The sequence below is a fragment of the Fringilla coelebs genome (genome assembly GCF_963513975.1).
Source record: "Fringilla coelebs genome assembly, chromosome: 3".
Classification (NCBI taxonomy): Eukaryota; Metazoa; Chordata; class Aves; order Passeriformes; family Fringillidae; genus Fringilla; species Fringilla coelebs.
The window spans coordinates 3,157,177-3,180,627 of NC_140030.1; the positions used below are offsets into that span (position 1 = coordinate 3,157,177).

Consider the following 23,451-nt stretch of genomic DNA (forward strand, 5'->3'; position numbering starts at 1 on the left):
AAAGAGAAGGAAGTGTATTAATTGGATGGCTTTGCAGAGTTCTGAGGCATTAATGCTGTCCTGTTTTTTTTTTCCTGTTTTATAGTGATGGGTAAATGGACACAGCATTTCTGCAGCTCTGGAATGAGAGAAAAAGCCTGGGAAATCAGGGCATAACAAAAGGGAATGGCCTAAAGGGAGACTGCTCTGTCCTTAGACCAAACTGTGGACCCATTCTTACCTTTCCAGTGTGTTTATTAAAGAAATCTACCCTGTAGTTCCCATTTACCTTTTTCCTCTCTTCCAGACACTAATTTTGTTTTTTGGTTGCCTCTTTGCGAGGTCTGAAACTCAGCCCAGTTTCCAACCCCTGCTGTGTGGCCCTGGTTCATCATTATTGCAGCCACTGCCTAAACATGGAATGGTTTGCGTGGGAGAGGACCTTAGAGATCATCCAGGGCCACCCCCTGACAAAGGCAGGGACACCTTCCACTGTCCCAGGTTCCTCCAAGCCCCATCCAGCCTGGCTTTGAACACTTCCAGGGATCCAGAGGCAGCCACAGCTTCTCTGGGCACCCTGTGGCAGGGCCCCCTCCCAGCCAACAATTCCTTCCCACTATCCCATCCATCCCTGCCCTCTGGCAGTGGGAAGCCATTCCCTGTGTCCTGCCCCTCCATCCCTTGTCCCCAGTCCCTTTCCAGCTCTCCTGGAGCCCCTTTATGCCCTGGAAGGGGCTCTGAGCTCTCCCTGGATCCTTCTCTTCTCCAGGTGAGCACCCCCAGCTCTCCCAGCCTGGCTCCAGAGCAGAGGGGCTCCAGCCCTTGGAACATCTCTGTGGATTCCTCTGGTCTCTCTCCAGCAGCTCCACATCCTTCTGCTGTTGGCCCCAGGTGTTGAGGCAGCTCTGCAGGTGGGGTCTCACCTGAGTGGGGCAGAGGGGCAGAATCTCCCCCTCCCCTGCTGCCCATTCTGGGGGATCAGCCCAGGGCATGGGGGGTTCTGGGCTCCAAGAACTCATGGCCAGGGCGTGTCCAGCTTTTCCTTCACCTTCATCCCCAAATCCTTCTCCTCAGATCACCTTCTTCCTCACAACCTTGCCTGAAGTGAGATGCTTTCGCTTGCTGGTCAAACCTCTTGTTTGTTTTTTTTTTTTTTTAAGTAATTGCCAGGGAATGTTCTCTGTTTAGATTTTAAAGCCTAAGCAGAAAAGCCCTGAACTGAAAATTTACCCCGAAACCTGTTGTAAAATAAAGTGATAAACACAGAAAAAAACCTTAACTCTGGGACCTTTTAAAATAAAAATCTCAATGCTCAGTTTCTCTTGTCCTGTGGAATATCCTGGGCATTGTGCTTTAAATGCTGCTGCTCTGATTTGATGGAATTGTGCATCAGCTCTGTGGGAGTGTAAATGGGCAAAGCACTGATAAAAAGAAAATGCTACAGCTCTGCTCAGTCCTCACCAAAGACATTTCCTGACATTTATAAACACTAATAAGGGACAATAAAATATCCCTATCACAAAGTGAAAGATGTCCTTGATGAACACAACCCTTCTGAACATCCTTTGCTTTCAAAGGAGCCACATCTCTTTTTCCTTCAGAAAACTAAAGCAATGTGGCCTTCAAACACAATCTCTGTGCTCCTCCATCAGGGAGTTTTTTATGTTAATTTAGGTTTCTTGAGGTAATGAAGAATTCAGCTTTGTGTGGATTTCTGCTTGGAGTGGCTATTGCACATTAGGGAAGATCTGGGGGTTTTTAAAAGTCAGACTGAAGCTTTTTAATCAGCATCATTCACCTTAAAACAACCTTTTAATTCTGGGGTATTGCCACAGAAAAGACTAGAAGAGACACAGTTAATTGCCATGACTTCTGGGATAGGGCTCAGTGATCTCCAACAGCAGGAATATTCTTGAAGAAGATCATTATTTTCTTATTTATTTAAATATTATTTTTTAAAATTTAGTAATATTTTATTTATTTAGGGTTTTAATTTAAAAAAAATTGTTTTATTTCCCATGCAAAAAAGGCAGCATGAGCACCTTGAGCAATTGCAAAAGCCTTGCAGAGAAGTAATTCCTTGCCTGTGATAAATAGGAGTATATCAATGAGCAGGAGGATCATATGCTTGGCATCATTCTGAGTTGGTTTTAAGTTGGAAATAGAAGTAAATTATCCTGTTAATGACTGGAGGCTGCCCTGATCAGATTGATGCTGCTTTGCAGGGGATATATTTGTGTGTGTGTTTGTTTATGTGATGGGATGGGCACATTTACCATCAGATTTATCCTTGGATTCCTGCTAATAAAGCACAAGAGAGTGGTGACATGGAATAAAACACGTGGAGTGCTGATGATTTATTCTGTTCAGCCACGAAAAAGTATATATAAGAGGGTTTTTGGAGGGGGGAAATGGTGCTGTTTTGATAATTTGAGATATATTGTGACATCCACAAAGTGTTGTCAGCAGATCCTAATGGATTTATCTTCACAAGGCTGCTGGCACAGCCTGGAAATTTTAGATCTGGGCATGTGAGACTGAGCAAAGAGGGTTCTATATTAAAAAATATGTATTACTTACTCTTGGGTTATTGAGTTTGGGTGAATTTAGAATGATTTTCTTGATTTTCAGGAGTTTTTCTCGCATCTGATGAAGTTATTGAAAAAATATATCATTAGATAGATGAAAGATACAAAAACCTTCACCAACTTTTAAAATACTGACTCAGAAATACTCCTGAAATGTGGAGGGCTCAATTGGAATAGAATCCCAGAATTCCAGAATAGTTTGGGTTGGAAGGGGCCTTAATGGTCATTTTATTCCATTGGAGCTGCATCTCCAGTGACTGTCGTGGGAGCTGGGGCACCTTTTGTCACATGTGAACACAAATAGTGGAGATTTAAGTGCAGTTGTTCCAAGTCTGCAGGAGGTTGGATGGGAAGAATTGCTCCTAGAATTGCTCAGAGAATCCTTTATGTCCCAGTACATATTTATGTAACAATATTTATATTAGTAAACATTTATATATGATGTAGACTTTTGTATTAAACATATATATATGTATTAAACATATATATAATGTGTATTTATGTATTATATATTAAACATTATTTATTCTTTTATTTTGGGTAGTGCTCAGCTAATACTGATTAAATTAGGCAGTTAATACTGGTTGGTACAGGCTCTGCTCTTCCTAGGTGACACAAGTCTTTTGTCTTTAGAAAAGAGTAAAAACTTCATCTTTTAAGAGGCTCAAACAGCGCCTCATTCCAGATTTTTTTTCTGGAATACCTGACTTTGTTCTCTGTGCAGGACACACTTGGGAAATGAAGGCAAAACCACACTTCAGCCCCTGAAAGAAAGAAACAACATGATCAGTTTTTCAAGCAAGATAGGAGCTAACCACAAAAAAAAAAAAAATCTGATTTAAGTTGAATGCGAGTAATTCTGAGACAGGCGTAGTTATTTGTTTGTGAGCCAGGGAAAACAGCATGAGATATGTCAGGCTTGGAGATAAAATTTATTGGTGTGTCATTGGCTTAAATCCAACATTATGCTCATAAATAATCTAATCCTGGTGTGACATATTCCTGCTTGAACCTTGACTGAAAATCGTTGAGAGTCATGTAATGAATTATGCAGAAGCAGACACGTGCTCGAGTCGAGGGGTGGAGCTGGGGTGGAATGCTGGAATGTGTTTGGAATTTGGGATGGCATCTACAGACAGGGATGGAGAGAGGGCAGGGTGTCCTCCTGGTGTCCAAAGGGGTGACATGGAGCCTTGTTTGTCTAATGGTCATCCAGCTTTTTTTTGACTCTTCTGGGGTGGAAAGTGTGGTAAGGAATGTTGTTGTCACTGTGTCTGTCCCTCATGTGCCCTCAGTCTCTGAATTTACACCGGCTGAGGACATCCCAAGGCTCCAGACAATCCCTAACTCCAATATCCAGCTGCACAGCAGGATGGGATTCACTTGGGTGACTCTGGGATTTTCATGACAATCCAAGAGAGGACAAGTGCAGGGGTTTAAGTGTTAGAATGGTGACACTCAGACTCACCCAATGGGATGGGGTTTATCCCTGGCGTGGATAAAGAGATTTTAATTTGCTTTGCTATCTGGAGACCAATAAACCCAAGATCATTTTACTGCATTAAAGATCTGGGCATGTTTTTTAGATGTAGAAGGACTTTTGGTCACTCACAGGGTCCCTCTTGTGTAGTTTGCTGGAGTCCTCTGTGTGACTCTGGGAGTAATTCATCCTGGGTATCCTGGATAACTTGGGCAGCCTGGAAAAAGAAGGCTCAAGGGAGAGCTCAGAGCCCCTTGCAGGGCTTAAAGGGGCTCCAGGAGAGCTGGAGAGGGACTGGGGACAAGGGATGGAGGGACAGGACACAGGGAATGGCTTCCCACTGCTAGGGGGTAGATTAAGATGGGATTTTGGGAAGGAATTCCTGGCTGTGAGGGTGGTGAGGCCCTGGCACAGGTTTCCCAGAGAAGCTGTGGCTGCTCCTTGACCCCTGGGAGTGTCCAAGGCCACTTGGATGGGGCTTGGAGCAACCTGAGGTAGTGGAAAGTGTCCCTGTCCATGGCAGGGGGTGGGACTGGATGATCCCTAAGGTCCCCTCCAACCCAAACCCATCCTTTCATTCTGTGATTAGTCATGAGAAATAATGATTTAAAGATATTTGTGAATCTTTTTCTGTTGGACAAATTTTACAAACTTGCTAAAGCATTCCAATAATCGTCCCTGACCTGCCTTGAAGCTGTATGTCCATAAAAATCCCCAAAATTTCAAAGGAGATGAAGTGACTGATTGCACAGTGATGCTGTAAATGAGACAACAGCTCATTGTGGATGTGTCTGTGGCTTGGTGTGTCTCGGGCTCTCTAGCTGGTCAGAGTGACCCCCAGATGAGTGAGAAAGTTTCTTTTCCCAGCCTGGTGCTTGAAGAAGGAGTCAGAACTCTTCAGTTCTCAGTCTCAAGGTTGTTTATTGTACCTTATCTATAAATTCTTTCACTTGTCCAGCTGAGGTCCACTCAGCAAGACAGAGGCACTCTGCCTGCCCCAGGGTGGTGTTATCCTTTTAGACTAAAAGCTACCTGTACAATATTTACAATTACTTCCCAATACCTATCACCTATGCTACTCAGTGAGCTTCTACTCTAAACCAATTTAAAGTGCCACCATCACAGCAGAAGATGGAGGCCAAGAAGAAGAAGGAGAAAGGCTGGACACACCCAGATTCCTCTATCTTGCCCCCTGAACCCCCATTCTAAAAACCCCATAAATCTATTTTTCACCCTGTGATAAATTCACTATCATTCTGCTTAAACTGTTGTGGCTTGCAGATCTTCATATAAGGTTGGTAATTTGCTCCACAGACGTCTTGGGCTCTGTGCCAGGGTCTCTGAGCCCCCTGGCAGGGGTCATGGCAGTCCAGGACAGCCAGAGGGATGTCCTGAATTCCGACAGGCGTGGATATGGGAGATGTGCTTGGGCTCAGGTGGGCTGGGTGCAGAGCATGGAATGATCCAGCTCCATCCTGGGCCACCACAGCTCTTTCCCCACGACTGTGGAGTTCTGCAAGCCTGGTCGGATAGCTGCAGTTATCCAAACACATTCCCACAAGGATTTGTGGCAGAGGCTCCCCAAAATCCAGCTCAGGGTTAGAGGGGCTGTTTATTGCAGCAGGGCTGACTGCAGCTGGAGGGCACAGGGTGGTTTTTTTTGGGATGTCCAAGGAAACCATGGATCTGGAGAGCTGCAGGTCATGGACTTTGCTGTGAGTGATGGCAATTCCTTTGCCAAGTCATCGGTGCCACTCTGCCTCAGAGTTTTTTATAGTTCTTTATTTCCAATGCTGCCAGTCCAGGTTTCTTGGGAATGGTTGTGCTGCACACATGGGCAAATGACTAACCACATTAATATTTGGCCTCTGTCTGCCCCTCTGGATATAAATTAGTTTTTCTCTAACAATCTACTCTGGTATTTTCTTGAGTAATTATATTTTGGGGTTTTTTTTTTAGATGGGTAGGAAGAGTTATTCTCTTTTGCAAGTAAAAACTCACCATCATTGCATTGCCCTGCAACAGATGAGAAAATAACTCTTGGAACTTCCATATTTCCATTAAGGACAGCTATGGTTCAAAATAGATCCATTTGAATGATCTAGGTGCTCTTGGAAGGCATTTATTGGTTTGGAAAAGGGTTAAGGGGAAAGGAGGACGAAAGGGCTGCTTGTTGAATTGCTTGTTGTATGAATGTAATTATTTTTTTGCTCCTGAGCAATTATAGATTGTAGGTTTAAATAATTGTCAGGGTGCCTACAGCTTTCTGTTGTTTTTTGAAATCTAAGGCTACAAATATAATAAGGAATATGAGATTACTTTTGCTGAATGTGGCTATGGCAGTTCATTTAACTCAGCAATAGTCATAAGAAACAAAAGCAGAAAGAAAAGTCAATTTTTCTATTCCTTGCAGTAAACAAACCTTGTAAACAAGTTATTATTTTCTGCAGCAAGGCCCTAGAAGTGATTCCTATTTTGCTGGTAACAAAACGTGGCTCTTTGCTTTTATAAGAGCAGAATATATTTTGTTTTGCTTCTCTCTATCTCAAGCTCCCCGAGGTGGCTTGGGAGATTAGAGAGATTTTCACAAGACAAGGGTAAGGCTTCGGTGTTATTGCAGAGATGGATTTATATGAAATGGATTACACAGCCCTGATGACATCTCTTATTTTCTGTGTATATCAAGTTCTACTTGAGTAGTGGAGCACTAAAGTGTGGCAAATGACCGGGGATGATCTAAAATGAATCTCTGCCAAGCGCTGGAATGCTCGAAGTGAAGGAAGATCACAAAATGATTTGAAAGCCTCAAATCAATGGCTGAAGTAAAGATGTGATGCTTTGCAATGAAGCAAATAATCAGCTTGATGATAGGACCGTGTAGCTCTATCTCAATCTCTTCACCACATTATTGTAGCAGAGCTTCTTTTTGTCCCTAACAGACTTTGGAAACATAATATATTAAGAACCTGTTCTCTTTGTGAAAGAACAGAGGAGGGTGGTCAGGTTGAGGCATGATTAGTGACAGAATATGTGAGCTTTCTGCTGCGCTCATTCAGATTAAGGTGCTGCATCTGGGTTGGGTCAGCCCCTGGGATCAATCCAGTCTGGGGATGAAGGGATGGAACAGGCCTGGGAGGAGGAGTTGGGGGTCCTGGGGGTGAGAGCTGGACATGACTCAGCCCAGAAACCTCAGGGGAGGGGGGGATTCTGCCCCTCTGCCCCCCCTCAGGTGAGACCCCACCTGCAGAGCTGCCTCCAACCCTGGGCTCCAACATCAGAGGGATGTGGAGCTGCTGGAGAGAGACCAGAGGAGACCCCAGGATGATCAGAGGGATGGAGCAGCTCTGCTGTGGGAAAGGCTGAGAGGACTGGGATTGTTCAGGCTGGAGAAGAGATGCTCTAGTGTGACCTACTTGCCCCTTCCAGTACCCAAAGAGAACCTGAAAGAGAGATGGGGAGGGACTTTGGAATAAGACCAGGAGTAACAGGACAAGAGGGAATGGCTGCAAACTGACAGGGGAGAGATTTAAATTGGATATTAGCAAGGGTGCAGAGGGTGAGGAGACCCTGGCAGAGGCTGCCCAGAGAAGCTGTGGCTGCCCCTGGATCCCTGGGAGTGTCCAAGGTGAGGCTGGATGGGGCTTGGAGCAGCCTGGGACAGTGGAAGGTGTCCCTGCCCATGGCAGGGGGTGGAACAGGATGATCTTCAAGGTCCCTTCCCACCCAAACCGTTCTATGATAAGTTTTGATTCCAATTTTAGACAATTCAGGGCTGTGCTAAGAACTTCTGATGCTTTTATTCAGCACATTTTCATTGCTCAAATAATTTATTTGGTAATAGAAATTAGAAGGGGTAAACAAATAGTTGAAGGAATCAGATTTTTGACCATAATTTTTTACACTTTTTTTCTGTGTCCTTGGGACATTTCAGGCATCGTATTTGTGGCCAAGAAACATCAGGTGTCTACAGGACTCCTCAAGATGACTCTCTAATGGATAGACATGAAACAGAAGCAATTTCAATCCCAACACTTTGCACTTAAGGACTGATTGTCCCTGCTTTGTGAATAGCTCTTCTTTCCTGCAGGTCAGATCCATTTGTGGTGCAATATTGCTTTGGGTGTCAGTCAGTTGTTCATGGAAAATGCTGCTTGTTGATCCCAGTCACAAACATTCAATCAGCTGCATTCCCAAATCCCCAGACATGAAAGGAAACAGGTGTTTATTGGTTTCCCCTTCCTGAATTTTACAGTTGGTGACAGTTCTCTTTGATGTTTATGGAACGTATGAATATCAATGACCCTGTAAATAGAAAAAGTCAATTTCTGGGGATGTTTCTCTTTTGTTCTGTGTTTGTACCCAGAACCCAGCACACTGTGCTGTGGGTTTGAAAACAGCAACACCACTGATGTTGGAAATCAGCTTCTGAGAGAAAACCTTCTAGAGCCTGAGTTCAGCCCTGAATTCCCAAAGCCTCTTGCTCATCTTGTTTCTCCCAGTGCTCCACCTGTCTAAATATAATTGGATTGATGATTTATACAAAGCCAAGTAGACAGATTTTAGTGAATTCTCATGAATGAAACTTGATCTAATCTATGGACTAGACTGGACCTCAGCCTGGCCTAGTGGAAGGGGGGTGGAAGGAGATCAGCTTTAAGGTCCTTTTCCAACCCAAACCATTCTGGGGTCCATGATGTTTCCATGACCAAAGACCAAACAGGAGTAAGACATTGAACTGTTTTTTGGATGAATTCTCTATTTATTTTCAGACATTTCTGATTTCTATTCTCTCATGCTTGATCTTCAGAGAATCATGAAATATCCTGAGTGGGAAGAGGCCCACCAGGATCACTGACTGAACTCATGACCTGGCACAGGACACCCCAACAATCCCACCCTGTGCCTGAGAGCGTTGTCCAACCGCTCCTGGAGCTCTGGCAGCCTTGGGGCCATCACCATTCCCTTGACTCATCCCAAGTTTTACTGAAAAATACAAACCAAGCAAAATATGGGAAGCACAAAGTTTGAAAATACAGAGTTTTATCTAGTGGTATTTGTCTTACCCAACAGACACAAAATCAGAGAAGCAATAAGGTTGGAAAAGACCTCTCAGATCATTGAGTCCTTTGAAAGTCATGGGCAAGGCATGAAAAAGAGTTTTTTAACAAAGACCTGTAATTGGGATCCTTTGGTATTTTTCCAAAAATGTTTGTTCTTCTTTGATACCACTCATACCTCAGTTGTGGAGTATTTAAATAATATTTAATATATTATAATTTATGTGAGGCTTGATTATTTGCAGTGATTAGAAACTCCCAAGATTAAGGAAAAAGAGAGGGAAGAACTGACAAGGCTCTTGGCTTTCTTCACTGTCACAAGTTCTTCTTCTCTTCCTGAAAAGTGGATTATTGAGATTCTGATTATTCAGATCCACAGTGAACTTCTGGAGGGTCCAGGTGCTGCTCATGGGTGGAAGTTGAGGTGCACCATTGCTCTCCTGGCTCTGCCAGGTTTGGGGAAGTGTCATAGGCACAGGGACATTCTGGGCCAGCTCTCAAAGGTCACAAAGTTTGGCCTCTGCTGCTTTTCCATATTCTCCTTCCAGTGTGTGGTGAGAACCTTTCAGGTTCTTTCAGGTCACAAGAAATTATTTTTTTGGCTGGGCTGTATCTTCCAGTAACTGGGAGTTAGATGTAAGTTTTCCAACAGAGAATTTTGGTGATGGAATTTTATTGTGTGGAGTCACCAGAAAGCAGCTCTCTGGATTTTCAGGACAAAAGTGGTTTAAATATTCCTGCTTTTTGGGTGGGAAAGGATATGGAGGCAGTGAATAAGGCCACCCTGGGAAGTGCTGGGATTCACTGACTTGGGTCTGTCCCTGCTCTCTGCTGGTTAAGCTCAAAATTGCATTGAAATAGGAATATATGAAACCTCTTGTGTTCTGCCTGGGAAGTTCAGAGCAACTGTGCCTTGCGCCTTATTAACATTCTGGATATTGGCTTCAGCTTTGTTTGAATCCTGTTGAGTTTGTATTATTTATAACTTGTAACATGCTTTAGGATGGGTTTGATAAACACATTTTGAAGTCGTTTTCTGTATCTCCCCATTGCTTTTCCCAGTTTGAGTGCTGTTGTCTTCAAGGGTTTTTTTCCAAAGTCATCCTTCTGACACATTTCCCATGCTGAAAACATGGCAGTTTTTCTCTTGACAGTAAAATATTCCTTCCCTCTGATGATAATCTGCTTTTCCTTTTGCAATAATCTGTTGTGCAGCTTTTATCCAAACATCCATCCGTACACAAACACGTGCCCACGCCCGCGTCCAACGTCAGCAGCCACAGGCAGGAACCAATTTCCTGGGCATTTGTTAATTTGAATGAACATGAGGCTTCTGCTTCTCCTATGGAAAAAAAAAAAAAAAAGAAAAAAGAAGCAAACCCAACAGTTTCCTTGGGAATTCATGCAGTGTGAACAGAACACATCTTGGCAAAACGGTGAGCCAAGAAATTCCTCTTTAGTTGCTCTGTTAGGCAAACTGCATTTTAAATTTCTTGCCCAGGGCTTTGTTTGACTTGCCCCAGGCAAGCTGTTCAACATATTTATCAACCCTGTTGGAGCATTAGAGCCAACGCTCATCGAGGAAGATCATCCTCTTAATGCCATCTGTCATCAGCAGTCTTATTTCTTTCAGCTCAACTTGTTCTGTTTCACCGTTTTTTTTCCCCCTATTCCTCCCAACCATTTCTTAGCTGATTGTTTCCCAGTGCTCTCAAATATTCTGTGATTGCTCAGATATTCAGGGGCTGTTGGATGTTAAACCCCTGAGGGTATCAGTGGTACAATTTTGTTTTAAATCCTGATTGATAACATTAATCCTATATGGATCCAGATGGCTTCCAAAGCACCCTACGTGTCTCAGTGCTGTGCAAAAGATGAGAGTGCATTTCAATCTGACTCTGGAATTCTTTCCAGATCCTTGACAAGAACTTGAAGAAATTCAGAACAAAGGCTTCGGGGTAGTTTCATGCTGTATTTTTATTTTGAGGACATGGCTTTGATCATTTTAGATTTCCAAGCGCTTAGTAAGAGTTGTGTAAGTGCACAGAGAGTATCAAAGAGTTCAACAAAGCTGTATCTGAGGGATACAGCACAACAAAGCTGTATCCCTTCCCAAGGGGTTTGAGATCCAGTTTGCTCTTGGATTTGTGTCCCTAATCAGAGTGGAATCAAAGGGACTGACAGAAGTATTTCCTTCTAGAAAACAAAAGTGAATCTTTTGGGAACCTGGTGCTATGGCATTATTGGTGCTATGGAGTTACATAAAATCAAGAAAAATTATTGTAGCCAGGTGAACATCCACTGTTGTCAACTGGGTATGCTGGATGTTCTCCTGGGTTCCCAGGGCATTTTTATCTGATTATCCAAACATGGAGATCATGGACTCACAAAATGGTTTAGGTGGGAAGGGACCTTAGAGATCATCCAGTTCCACCTCTGCCATGGGCAGGGACACCTTCTACTGTCCAGGGTGCAGCCTTGGACACTTCCAGGGATCCAGGGGCAGCCACAGCTTCTCTGGACACCCTGTGCCAAGAATTCCTTCCCAATATCCCATCCATCCCTGCCCTCTGGCAGTGGGAAGCCATTCCCTGTGTCCTGTCCCTCCATCCCTTGTCCCCAGTCCCTCTCCAGCTCTCCTGGAGCCCCTTTAGGCCCTGGAAGGGGCTCTGAGCTCTCCCCTGGATCCTTCTCCTCTCCAGGTGAGCCCCCCCAGCTCTCCCAGCCTGGCTCCAGAGCAGAGGGGCTGCAGCCCTTGGAGCAGCTCCGTGGATTCCTGTGGACTCTCCCCAGCAGATCCTCCAGAGATCTGCAGGGTCCCATCACAGCTTCCTTGCCACCTACTTGCCCATGTTTTTTGGGGAGGGAGCACAATGGTGCTCACCAAGGTCTCACCCTGACCTTCCCTAGTGAAGCCAAGGTCCCCTCCTCAGCCTGTGGAGTTCTAAGAATTAATGGTTGCCACAATTTCAGAGCGCAGAGCATCAATATCCCTTTGGCTCCATGCTCTGAAATATCAGTACTTGGACTGTCTTCAATCAATCAGCTGTACCAACTGCTCTCCACAGTTTTTTAAGGAGGAAAATGCCAATCACACTCGGCATTTGGCTGAAATGTATGGAATGAGCATTATTCTATAGGGATGGAACTGCTGAGGCTCAATTTATTCCTTCCAGCTGGGGAGGGACTGGAAGAGAGGAAACAACAACAAAAAAAAAAATTAAAAAAAACCCCAAAACATTTCAGGTGGAAGCAGCTGAGCATTTCCTTCTCCAGATTTTATAGAGGGAACAAAATCAATAGTATTCAAAATCTGGGCCAAGTCCTGTGCTGGCCCAGGGAAGCAGGATCCTGGCAGCTGTGCCTCCAGCTCCCGGAGATGCTGGCTCGGGCAGGAAGCTCCGAGGTAGCCGGTGGGATGTGGGATGTGCTCTTGGCTGTCCTTTGCTGCCTCAGTGTATGGGAGCAGCCTGTGGCTGGATCCTGTGGCATTGGAGCAGCTGGCACAGCCACTGCTCCCAGGGACTCCGAGCAGAGCCTGGCATGAGAGGCTTCTCTGTCTGGAAAGATCCTGTCCCACTCCTTCCTCTCCTCTGGGCATCGGGAAGAGGTTTCCAGGACTCTGCTCTTTGTTCTCCAAGCACATTTTATTATATTTAAAGCTGACATTTCCCCCCTATCCCACCCCACACACCGCTCCCAGCTGGTGGAATATATCCCAAAATCCTGCTAACAGAAGGAGGAGCAGGATCCGTGTCCTTTGCAGTTCATCTTCCTCAGTGAGGCATTGCTGGCATGGGAACAGCTCCTTAATCTGCTGCATGGAAAAGTGCCTTGGAGTGTGGGTGTAGGGATGGCAGGCAGCGGGCCAGGAGAGGTTTGGCATGCCAAGGAAATAATGCATTCATTCTTCAAAATATGACAAAATAAAAAAAAAAAAAAGGAGTCTTCTGGATGTCCTGTTGGACTGCTGTGGGAAGGCAGGGAGAGGGAAGGCTTGGAAATAAAGCTGGCAGGAGGGAAAGGTCAGTGGGAAGTCAGGTGTGTCTGCACCTGATGCCATCAGAGAAGGATATTCCACAAAGATACAGGACAGAAGGCATTAAAAAATATTGCAGGAATGAAAACATTGTATATGTGTGTACATAATTGGCCAGTATAGAACACAATGCACCCCTGTGAGTTTCTTGGAATAAATGGAATAAATGGGAGGCTGAGAGTCCCCGAAGCTTCCACCGAGCTCTGGAGTTAATGGGTGTTAATTAGCATGGAATGGGTGCAGCTTGTGAGGCTGGAGTTTGGGTCAGGAGCACCCTTCTGATGCAAATTTGCTGCGTGTGCTCATTTGCATAATGGCATCATAAACAGGAATTTACATCAGGGAATCTTTGTGGAGACCAAGGATCATTCAGATATGATAGGAACAGGTATTGGAGAAGAGATCAGAACAAAGGTGAGGAAAGGTTTCCTTTGGAGATCATGGAGTTCCTTGTGGGATTGGAGGAAAATGTCTGGAATGTTGAATAATTTTCATATAAGTTTTCCAGTCAATTTTTTGGTGCTCTTTGATGGCTTCTGTACACAGTACACACACACAAAAAAAGGAATTAACAATATTACAAGCTGTGAACATTATTATGAGGATAGATAACTTCGGAATCAGTAATTTTGTCTGGGATTCATCTCTGCAGCACAGAGTCCTACTGAGCTTGTCAGGTTGGTCATTTTTTATGGATGAGAAATAGGCAGATCTCAGACACAAATCACTGTATTTTGGGAGATTTGATTCAACTTCAGATTCAGAGACTCTCAGGGTTTTGTAATGTCTGTGTCTGGGGCAGGGACTGCTTTCTCCTGCCTTAAAAAATGCAAATGGGACATTCTGGTGTGACCCCCCTGGAGCTATGGGATCCCCAATATCAGGAGGACGTGGAGCTGCTGGAGAGAGCCCAGAGGAGGCCACAGAGATGCTCCAAGGGCTGGAGCCCCTCTGCTCTGGAGCCAGGCTGGGAGAGCTGGGGGTGCTCACTGGGAGAAGAGAAGGATCCAGGGAGAGCTCAGAGCCCCTTCCAGAGCCTAAAGGGGCTCCAGGAGAGCTGGAGAGGGACTGGGGACAAGGGATGGAGGGACAGGACACAGAGAATGGCTTCCCACTGACAGAGGGCAGGGATGGATGGGATATTGGGAAGGAATTCCTGGCTGTGAGGGTGGTGAGACCCTGGCACAGGGTACCCAGAGGCTGCCCTTGGATCCCTGTAAGTGTCCAAAGCCAGGTTGGACAGGGCTTGGAGCAGCCTGGGACAGTGGAAGGTGTCCCTGCCCATGGCAGGGGGGTGAGACTGGATGATCCCTAAGGTCCCTTCCAACCCAAACCATTCCCTGATTCCATGTGTTCCATTTGCCATGTCCAGGAATGTTTTCCCTGCCCTTTCACATGTCTCTCCCAAATTCTGTGTCATTTATGTCAGACTCATGCACACGGATCTCCTGGATATCCTCAGGCATCTCAAATAATCCCAAATGTCTCCATTTAGGGAAATAAATGAATCCCTGGATGTTGAAGCTCCTGTGCAGCCAATGGAGACCTGATCAATGTGGTTAATCCATAAAGCTGCTCATCCCTGCTGACACCTGGGGTTCTATTCTGCTCTGTCTTGGAATATTTCAAAATTTCTTTATCTCTATGAATGGGGCGCTTATCTCTCTTATCAGAGTAGCACTTTGCTTTCATTATTTTAGAAGAATATTTCAGCTTATGCTGACTATTTATTAAGAATATGCAAATTACAGGGTTGCCCATGGAAACACAGGGTCCTTGGTGGCAAAAAAATCTTGTTCAGAGGATCTATAGGAGTATGGATCCATAAAGAGAATAGCTGGAGGAAATGGATGTGGATGCTGGAAAGGAATATAGATTCTATAATTTAATCCCCAATTGTTTGATTAATATTTTTTCATAGGGATGCTCGAACATGTAAAGATTCCTGTCTGAATCTGTTTGGGTTTGAAGTTCAAAACCAGAAAAAAAAAAAATTAAAACACCTTTTGAAATTTCAATTAAGAGTCAGTCAAAACCCATCACTATTCTTGTTTTTGTTTTGCAAATTAGCAATTAAAAAGTGACAAATGTCTTCAGTGCTTAAACACTCCTCTGCAATACCCATTATGTTCAAATAAGATTTTTTTTTCCTAGAAGCTCCTTCTGTAACTCCAAAGCTGCACTCACTTCCCCACTACTGGGGATTATGCAAATCACTTCATGAATAGTTTAAAATCACATTCATGTTTTTGAGTTTTAAATTATAATATGGGTGGCTTATTTTGGTTTTTTTTGGTTTTGCATATTTGGTTCTTTACCTCCTTTTTTTTTTTTTTACTTATTTGTTTCCCCCTCTGAGTATTTATTTAATTATTTAAATTTATTATTTAAATTATTTATTTCTTCAGTTTCCTTACTAAAGGGGTAATAATTAAGGGAAGTAAACTTTTTTTTTTTTTTGGTACTACAAGACCATGTGAAATCTTGAACTGAAGTTATTTCCCTGTTTTGGTGATAATTGTCCACATTAACCATGGCTAGAGGCAGCCAATGCTCTGGAAAACAGGCACTCCATGAGCTCACATGTCTAATTCCAGAATATTATGTGGGATTTTATTGTTAATATTTCTCTCCTTATGACAATTTCTCTGTCGAACGTGGCACCACTTTAGCAGAATAACAAACATCAGCTGAATGGATTAATGCTGGGGAAAGCAATTTAGTGCTGGATTGTTGTAAATGATGTCTCTTTACCAGCAGGTTGTTTTATTATGACAAAGATTTCAATTCTATCTGTTCTCGGGGATGGGAGGATTTATTGTTTGTGTGAGGTGGCAGCACACTTGAGAAAATGATGAGAGCAGTTCTTCAGGAGAATAAAATCCCTCTCTCTCCGGGAAAGGGCGGCACAATAAACTCAGGGATCAGCTGGAAGAGGGAAAAATGAAGGAGTCCATGATGGGGACACAGGTCACTGGTGAAATCCATAGAGTCACAAAATAGTTCAGGTTGGAAAAGCCCTGCAATGTCAAGTCCAACCATCCCCCAGCACTGCCAAGGCCACCACTGACCCATGTTCCCAAGTGCCACATCCCCAGGGCTTTTAAATCCCAGCAGGGATGAGGACTCCAGCCCTGCCCTGGAAAGAGGGGTCAGAGATGATTATCAGTGAGAGAATCCCAAATAATAGTTACTGATCAGGTCATTTGGCACAGCCCTGATGATCAGGAATTGCAACAGCAACATTAGGGATTTATTGAGCATTAAAATCCCTGAAATAAAACACTAAGAATGAGCATTTCTGCTTTGTATTTCAAGCTGGGCCTGTATCTGAGCTCAAACCTGAGTTTGAGCTGTCTTCCTAATCTTGTGTTGTTCATTCACACATTCCTAGGTGCTGGCCTAGGAATATGATGTGGGAGAAAATGTGGATCTGTCCCATTCCCTGGCATGGATGATGTTGCTCCCTGGCCTCCCCTCAGTGTGTTTGTCCAGCCAGTGGTAGTTTGATAAATTGCCTCCTATGAGAGCCTCAGCCTCACCTGCTGCAGGCACAGCTGGGATTTTAGGCAGCTGGGGCTCAAACTTCCCTTGGAGTGTAAAGGATGCAAAGCACTGAAGTATTGGAGTTGGGCAGGAGTTTATTTGCCATGTGTCTCGTGCAGAACCAGACTTAGGATCTAAGGGAAAACCCCCCAAAACAAGTTAAATCAGCCTGGGAAGCAGTTTGGTACAGCCTTGGTGTGCCCAATTCCATGGCAGTTCCAATGGCCCCTCTGCTCTGGAGCCAGGCTGGGAGAGCTGGGGGTGCTCACCTGGAGAAGAGAAGGATGCAGGGAGAGCTCAGAGCCCCTTCCAGGACCTAAAGGGGTTCCAGGAGAGCTGGAGAGGGACTGGGGACAAGGGATGGAGGGACAGGACACAGGGAATGGCTTCCCACTGCCAGAGGGCAGGGATGGATGGGATATTGGGAAGGAATTGTTCCCTGTGAGGGTGGGGAGGCCCTGGAATAGAATTCCTAGAGAAGCTGTGGCTGCCCCTGGATCCCTGGAAGTGTCCAAGGCCAGGCTGGGCAGGGCTTGGAGACACCAGCCTGGATTAGGTGAGGAACCCAACTCCCAGAGCTCTGGTTATCTCTGGAACCAAGGGACAATAACTGCAATTCCATCATCAATTTATGTCTTCTGCAGGAGTTGTCCTCAAGAGTTCCTGCCTCTTTTCAGGATCTCCAGGTGCAGCCTTGGCTCTTAATTCCTGCAGGTTGCTTAAGCACCTGAATTAGAAGTGGAAATCCCAGTTCTGTACTTTTTGGTGCATTTAAACTTAAATTTGAAGGTAGTTTCTGAAGGTTCAAAGAAGAAACATTTTGAGCCATCAAGGTTGTAGGAGGGGTTGCTCTGCTCTTCTGGTTGTGCTTTAAAGAATCATTTCTGTGACTTTTTACCCTGTCATATCTGCAGGGTTTCCTGGAGAAAACTCTCATGGATCACTGATTTCTCTGGGTATAGAAATAGCATATTTAATGTTTATTTTAGTTTTACTGCCTTTATTTCAACTGTTTTAGAAAGGGAGTAATAACAGGATGTTATAATTGAAAAGAAAAATACATTGCTCCAACTTGACAGTACTGGAATCTCCATGACACTCTAAATAAAAACTTTAATAAATAGTCCCTTAAACATTTGTTTAACTAAGCCATCAGACATTGTCAGTGGTGGTGGTGCTTGTTCCTTAATTCCTTTAACCAGAAGAGGTTTTAATTTAGACCCTGAAACACTCTGATGTCCTTTGATAATTGGCCATGGGGGCGAATGACTACAAAAATCTTGTCTGAAAATCAGATATCTCTGTGCATAAATTGTTAAGCTGAAGCATTTTTCCCTTTTTATAACATATAATATAATCCATTATTGCTTCCACCTCTGCCTGAAAGCAGAAAATTAAATAACTGTTTGCCATTAATACAAATTATTGTGTTTTGACAGCTTCCTAATCAGTTCAGGTAAAAATGGTGCTGCACAAACAGCACAATTGCCTTATAAGAAACTATTTTTTGGTGTGTGCATGAGATTTCTCCTTGTTTGGGCCCTCAAACCCTTTCAAGGTTTGTCCTCTGTGATAAATTGATATTCAGAAGCATAAATCAAGCTGTGTTTGAGTCGTGCTCTGATGCAGAATGGATTTCTCTTTATAGTTACCCTATAAATAAACTTGGACAACACTTGACCAGCAGGTGCTGCCTATAGATGTTCCTTCCACTATGCCCTGTATCAATTAATATGCAAATGAGTGATTGAGTGTTGGCAGATTTTGACCTCTCAATGTGTCTTTTGTGCTCTCTTCAGGTATGGGCTGTTTCTGGGGTGCTGAGAGAAAGTTCTGGAGGCAGAAAGGAGTCTATTCCACCCAAGTGGGATATGCAGGAGGACTTACCCCAAACCCTACCTACAAGGAGGTGTGCTCAGGTGAGTCTTTCCTCTTAGGTTTTTAAGGATCAGGAGTGGACTCCTGAATTATGAATGACAATGAAGAGTGAAATGAGTGACTGCTGTGACTAAGGAGATTTGGGCTTGGCTTTACATCCTAAACTGCACTGAAATCTATGGATGCCCATCCCATTGCTGTCTCCTAATAATTAATGTGTCAGTGTATGAACAAATATTCTGTTCTGATTAATAATCTGTTAATTCTTCACAAAGTTCAGTGCACAGCATCCTGTCATTTCCAGGCCAAACCCTTGCATTTATTTTTTACCCTACACTACAAAACTCCAACGCAGGTTCTTTCTGTGATCTGAACCACAGAACCCCTGGCAGCCAACTAATGCTGCTGGTGGAGAAAATCCTGGCTTTCCTGGACACACTTGGAAGTTTTCCTTTGGTTTATTTTCTTGTTAACATTTTTATGCCAAATGCTGACATTGGGGCTTGTTCTTAGCGACAAACTCTCACACGGGCTTCATGGAAAGGGTGTGAAAAGTGACACGAACAAATAATGGGCACTTGAAGCCCTGTGCAGAGGTGCTGCAAGGCAGCCAAAAAGACAGAAACTTGCTGGAAATTGTGAAAAATGGGAAAAGGGATGATTTGAGGTGGAATGGAGAGGATTGGAATGGAGTGGAGTGGAGTGGAATGGAATGGAATGGAATGGAATGGAAATAGAAATAAAAATGGAAAAGGGAAGGGAAGGGAAGGGAAGGGAAGGGAAGGGAAGGGAAGGGAAGGGAAGGGAAGGGAAGGGAAGGGAAGGGAAGGGAAGGGAAGGGAAGGGAAGGGAAGGGAAGGGAAAATGAAAGGGAAAGAGGAAAAGAAAGGGAAAGGGAAAATGAAAGGAAAGGGAAACTGAAAGGAAAGGGAATAAAATTGGAATGGAATGGAAATTATTTCTCCACTTTATGGGTGAAGGGAAGGGAAATTAAATTTGATTAGAATGGAATGGAAAATTCTTTTTCCATTTTCTGGTGACAGCCACGCAGAGGACAATCTGAAAAAGCCTTCTGGAGGGTGTGCAGGATTTGGAGCTATTTTCAGTGTGTTCTCCTAATACATAAATACACCATTTTTGGCCAGCATTAGACAACCCAGGATGTTCATTCAGCACCAAACATCTTTTCATATTTTGCTTACAGATGTTCAGAACAATTCTGTTGCTCTGTATATTCATAAGCTTTTAGAAATCTGCATAGCTCAAGTGGCACTGAAATCAGAAGGGAAGAACTCTTCTGTTGTTATTCATAAACTGGGGATGTACAATTACCATATAAAATACGCAGCTAACGATGATTTCCTTAAAAACAGGGTCGTTTATAGGCTTGTGGTTCAGGCTGTTCACATGTGAGCAGGTCATTTGGGTTTGCTTTCAGTTGTTTTCTTTGTTTATCTTCAGTGACTGGAATGTAGAGAAAAATAAAACATGTCTGGTTATTATATGATATTAGTTAGAAGGCTGAGATTCAGTGAATTAAACCAATTTATAATCTTGTCAATTCTCATCTTTCTGAGGCATTTTCTCTCATGCACAAATCACAATTTCTAGTAGTTTACAATTCAATATAAAAATGTGCCACACAGACTTTGTTTCTGCTCTGAGTTATGTAAAATATTTGGCTGTGAAGTTGTTTCACATCTCCTTAGCAGAAAACCCATGTTTTTCTGAGAAATACTACTGCCTCTTGCATAGGAATTATTCTTTTGACTGCTTCTTCCATGTTGGATTTCCAGTTCTCCTTAAAATGTCTTGGCTTCCAAAGGTCACCTGGAAGGCTTCTTAATAGCTGATGGAAGAGAGTGGAGAAAGGGAAAATTAATTTCTTGCTCTGTTACCTCCTGTTCCTGTGGTCAGATGATGATTTCCCAAGTTAATTCCATAAACCCAGAGCAGGGTGGTGGTTGGGATGTGGTTATTTAAGAGTGGAAAGGTGTGGGGAGGGTTTGGCTGGGTAATGTGGGGTTAATTTTACGTATTTGTGCATAAACTGTTGATATTAAAGGCAACAATGGGAAATCTGATGGGATTTTCCATCCAGGAGATGTTGATAGCAATAGAAAAAAAAATGTAATATAGGAAAGTTCTTGGCTTCTTGGATTTGCCCTTCCCTAAAAATACAGAAGAAAGTCCTGTGACAAACTATCAACTATGTTCATGGAATCCTGAAATTTTGGAATGATTTTGGGTAGGAAGGGACCTTAAAGCTCATCCATTTCTACCCCCTGTCATGGGCAGGGACACCTTCCACTATCACAGGTTGGTCCAAGCCCTGTTCAGCCTGGCCTTGGACACTTCCAGGGATCCAGGGGCAGCCACAGCTTCTCTGGGAATTCTATTCAAGGTCCACTGTCACCTTGATTTTTTTAAGATTTTCTAAGCCTTCTGATGTTGACATTCTTTTAGAGAACTTTCTCACACACTTTCTGTAAATAGCACATTGTTTTGCATTCCTTTATGGAAGAAGAGAACTTTGATGGACTGTTGGTTTGCCCAGTGTCATTGGAGAGGTGGCACTGTCACCCTCCAATCCACTGCCACTTTTGGAAAACTATGTATGTTAGAGTCAGAAAATAAACTTCCCTTTTTGCTCTTCACCTTGAGAGCAGCGGTGCCTTCCTGTGTTCTTTCGTGTTCCATAGCGACAGTCCCCAGCCAACAATTCCTTCCCAATATCCCATCCATCCCTGCCCTCTGGCAGTGAGAAGCCATTCCCTGTGTCCTGTCCCTCCATCCCTTGTCCCCAGTCCCTCTCCAGCTCTCCTGGAGCCCCTTTAGGCTCTGGAAGGGGCTCTGAGCTCTCCCTGGATCCTTTTCTCCTCCAGGTGAGCATCCCCAGCTCTCCCAGCCTGGCTCCAGAGCAGCAGGGCTGTGATGAATTTGTGACTCTCCTGATGTTCATGGCCTTGCATTCCTTGGAGAACCCTTCAGCTGGACACTACAGAGCTCTTCCAAAGTGGCTCTGCTGCTCCAAAGTGTTTAAATGTATAATTAAACTACAAATATTCCCTTCCCTTTCTGTAGCTCGTAAAAGGGATCTGAAGGTTTCCATGGACAGGAACTAAGTCCTCAAGATTAAAGTTTCCAAGCAGTAATGAGAGTGGCTCAGAACATTTTCTTTTGTTATTAAATTGCTGTCAAGAGAATAGATTCCTGTTGTGCCTTTGTCTGGTCTGGGTTTTTTTTTTAATCCTTATAAGAACAGGATATAGGAATTTTAATGACTGTGAAGAATCTCAGTGTTCACCATGCCCTTGATCTGTGCCTTGATAGGATTGGCCAATGGCTCCACCTCTCCCCTTTTTTTTCCTCCCCCAGTTCACCTGTGAGAAAGGAAGGAAAGGTCAGCCAAAGTACAAAATACTGCATCAGCCAAAGTTAATGTCATGAAATTACTGTTTTGTGTATTTTTTGTAGCAATTGAAGAACAGGATTTTGTAGAAAATCTGTAATTTTTGTTAACTAGAACAGTTGGAACAAGTTGTGTCTCTGCAATCATGAGATTATCGTCCTAGGATCCTCCTGGATGTGCATCTAAACCTTGATATGACCCTAGAAACTATAATTTGTCCTCCATTGAATTGCTAAGTCATGAAATAAAATGAATGTAGCAATTTCACTTCAAAAATAATTTGGAAAGGTGATGGCAGATGCTGCTGTAATGATAAAACCCTGGCAACAAGAACCCAACAGATGCACTGAATTTCACTTACCTGCTCCTCTTTAGCTCTACCTCCAAATTTTCAAAGCTGACACTACTGACACATGTTTTTATTCAGCAGAGAAGTTGACCAAGAAAACTTTATTACACTTTAAAATCCAGGATGCAGGAATGGAGTCTGTAGATTTGTCATTTAAAAATGAAAGGCAGAATAAATATATATTTTTCATGGTAAAGAAATGGTAAGTAAATTTGCCATTGCCTGAAAAACAAAAAGCTCCTTTTCCACAGGGGATGGCAGCAGCTCTGCTGAGGGAGCTCTGCTCCATCTGTAATCAAGGCTGACTTCATTTTCCATCTCAGAATTTGACTTTTCAGGGTCAATGTCTTGTCTGGTTCAGGCTTGAAGAAACCTAAGTGATATTTATTATTTAGATACCTGATTGTGCCTCGTAGCAAATTTAAAATTCTCATAGCCTCACTGCTGTCCTCTGCTCCTTTTATCTGTTATCCCAGCATTGCCCACAATCACAGGCTTGGGTTGTAGCAGCAATATAAATACCAAATATATTATTTATTATTAACTACTTTATTTGAATTGTATTCCACTGAGATGTGTTGTTTCCATCTTTCCTGTCTCCTGCTTTATTAAAGATATATACAAGATGAAAATGTGGGAGCCCCAGAGGTTGAAAGAGCCATTACAGAGCAAGTCACAGACAAAATCTTCTGACCTGGAGCCTACAGGAGGCTCCCAAAGGAGCTTCATTTTCCCAGGAGACTCCATGCAGGACTGGGCTGTGATGTTCCCCGTGTCACTGGGCCTGAAAACAGAATATGAAGCACGGAGCTGCCTCTTTTTAACTATCAGAACACATTGTGTTTGTGAAAATGGTGTTATAGAAAAGCTCAGTGCTGTTGTTGTGGCTGGTGGGGGGGTTTCCTACTTTTTATTATTTTTGTTTTTTTTTTTTTTTGCTGTGGAGACATTGTAAAGAAAAAATAAGCTACAAAGGCAGTTAGTCTGTGTTCAAACTGTGCTCCCAGAACTGGTGGTTACTACACTGGTGGTGGATATTGGGAATAAATCCTTCCCTGGCACAGGGTGCCCAGAGAAGCTGTGGCTGCCCCTGGATCCCTGGAAGTGTCCAAGACCAGGCTGG

General features: G+C 43.6%; 1 protein-coding gene across 1 annotated transcript in view; it reads left to right on the top strand.

The window, feature by feature from the left end:
- MSRA (methionine sulfoxide reductase A) overlaps nucleotides 1-23,451 on the top strand; it is a 235,343-nt gene that overhangs the window by 89,846 nt on the left and 122,046 nt on the right. The window contains exon 3 of the mRNA XM_084202547.1: nucleotides 18,489-18,608. Coding sequence (XP_084058673.1) covers nucleotides 18,489-18,608 — 120 coding nt within the window. The remainder of the gene's footprint in view (nucleotides 1-18,488; nucleotides 18,609-23,451) is intronic.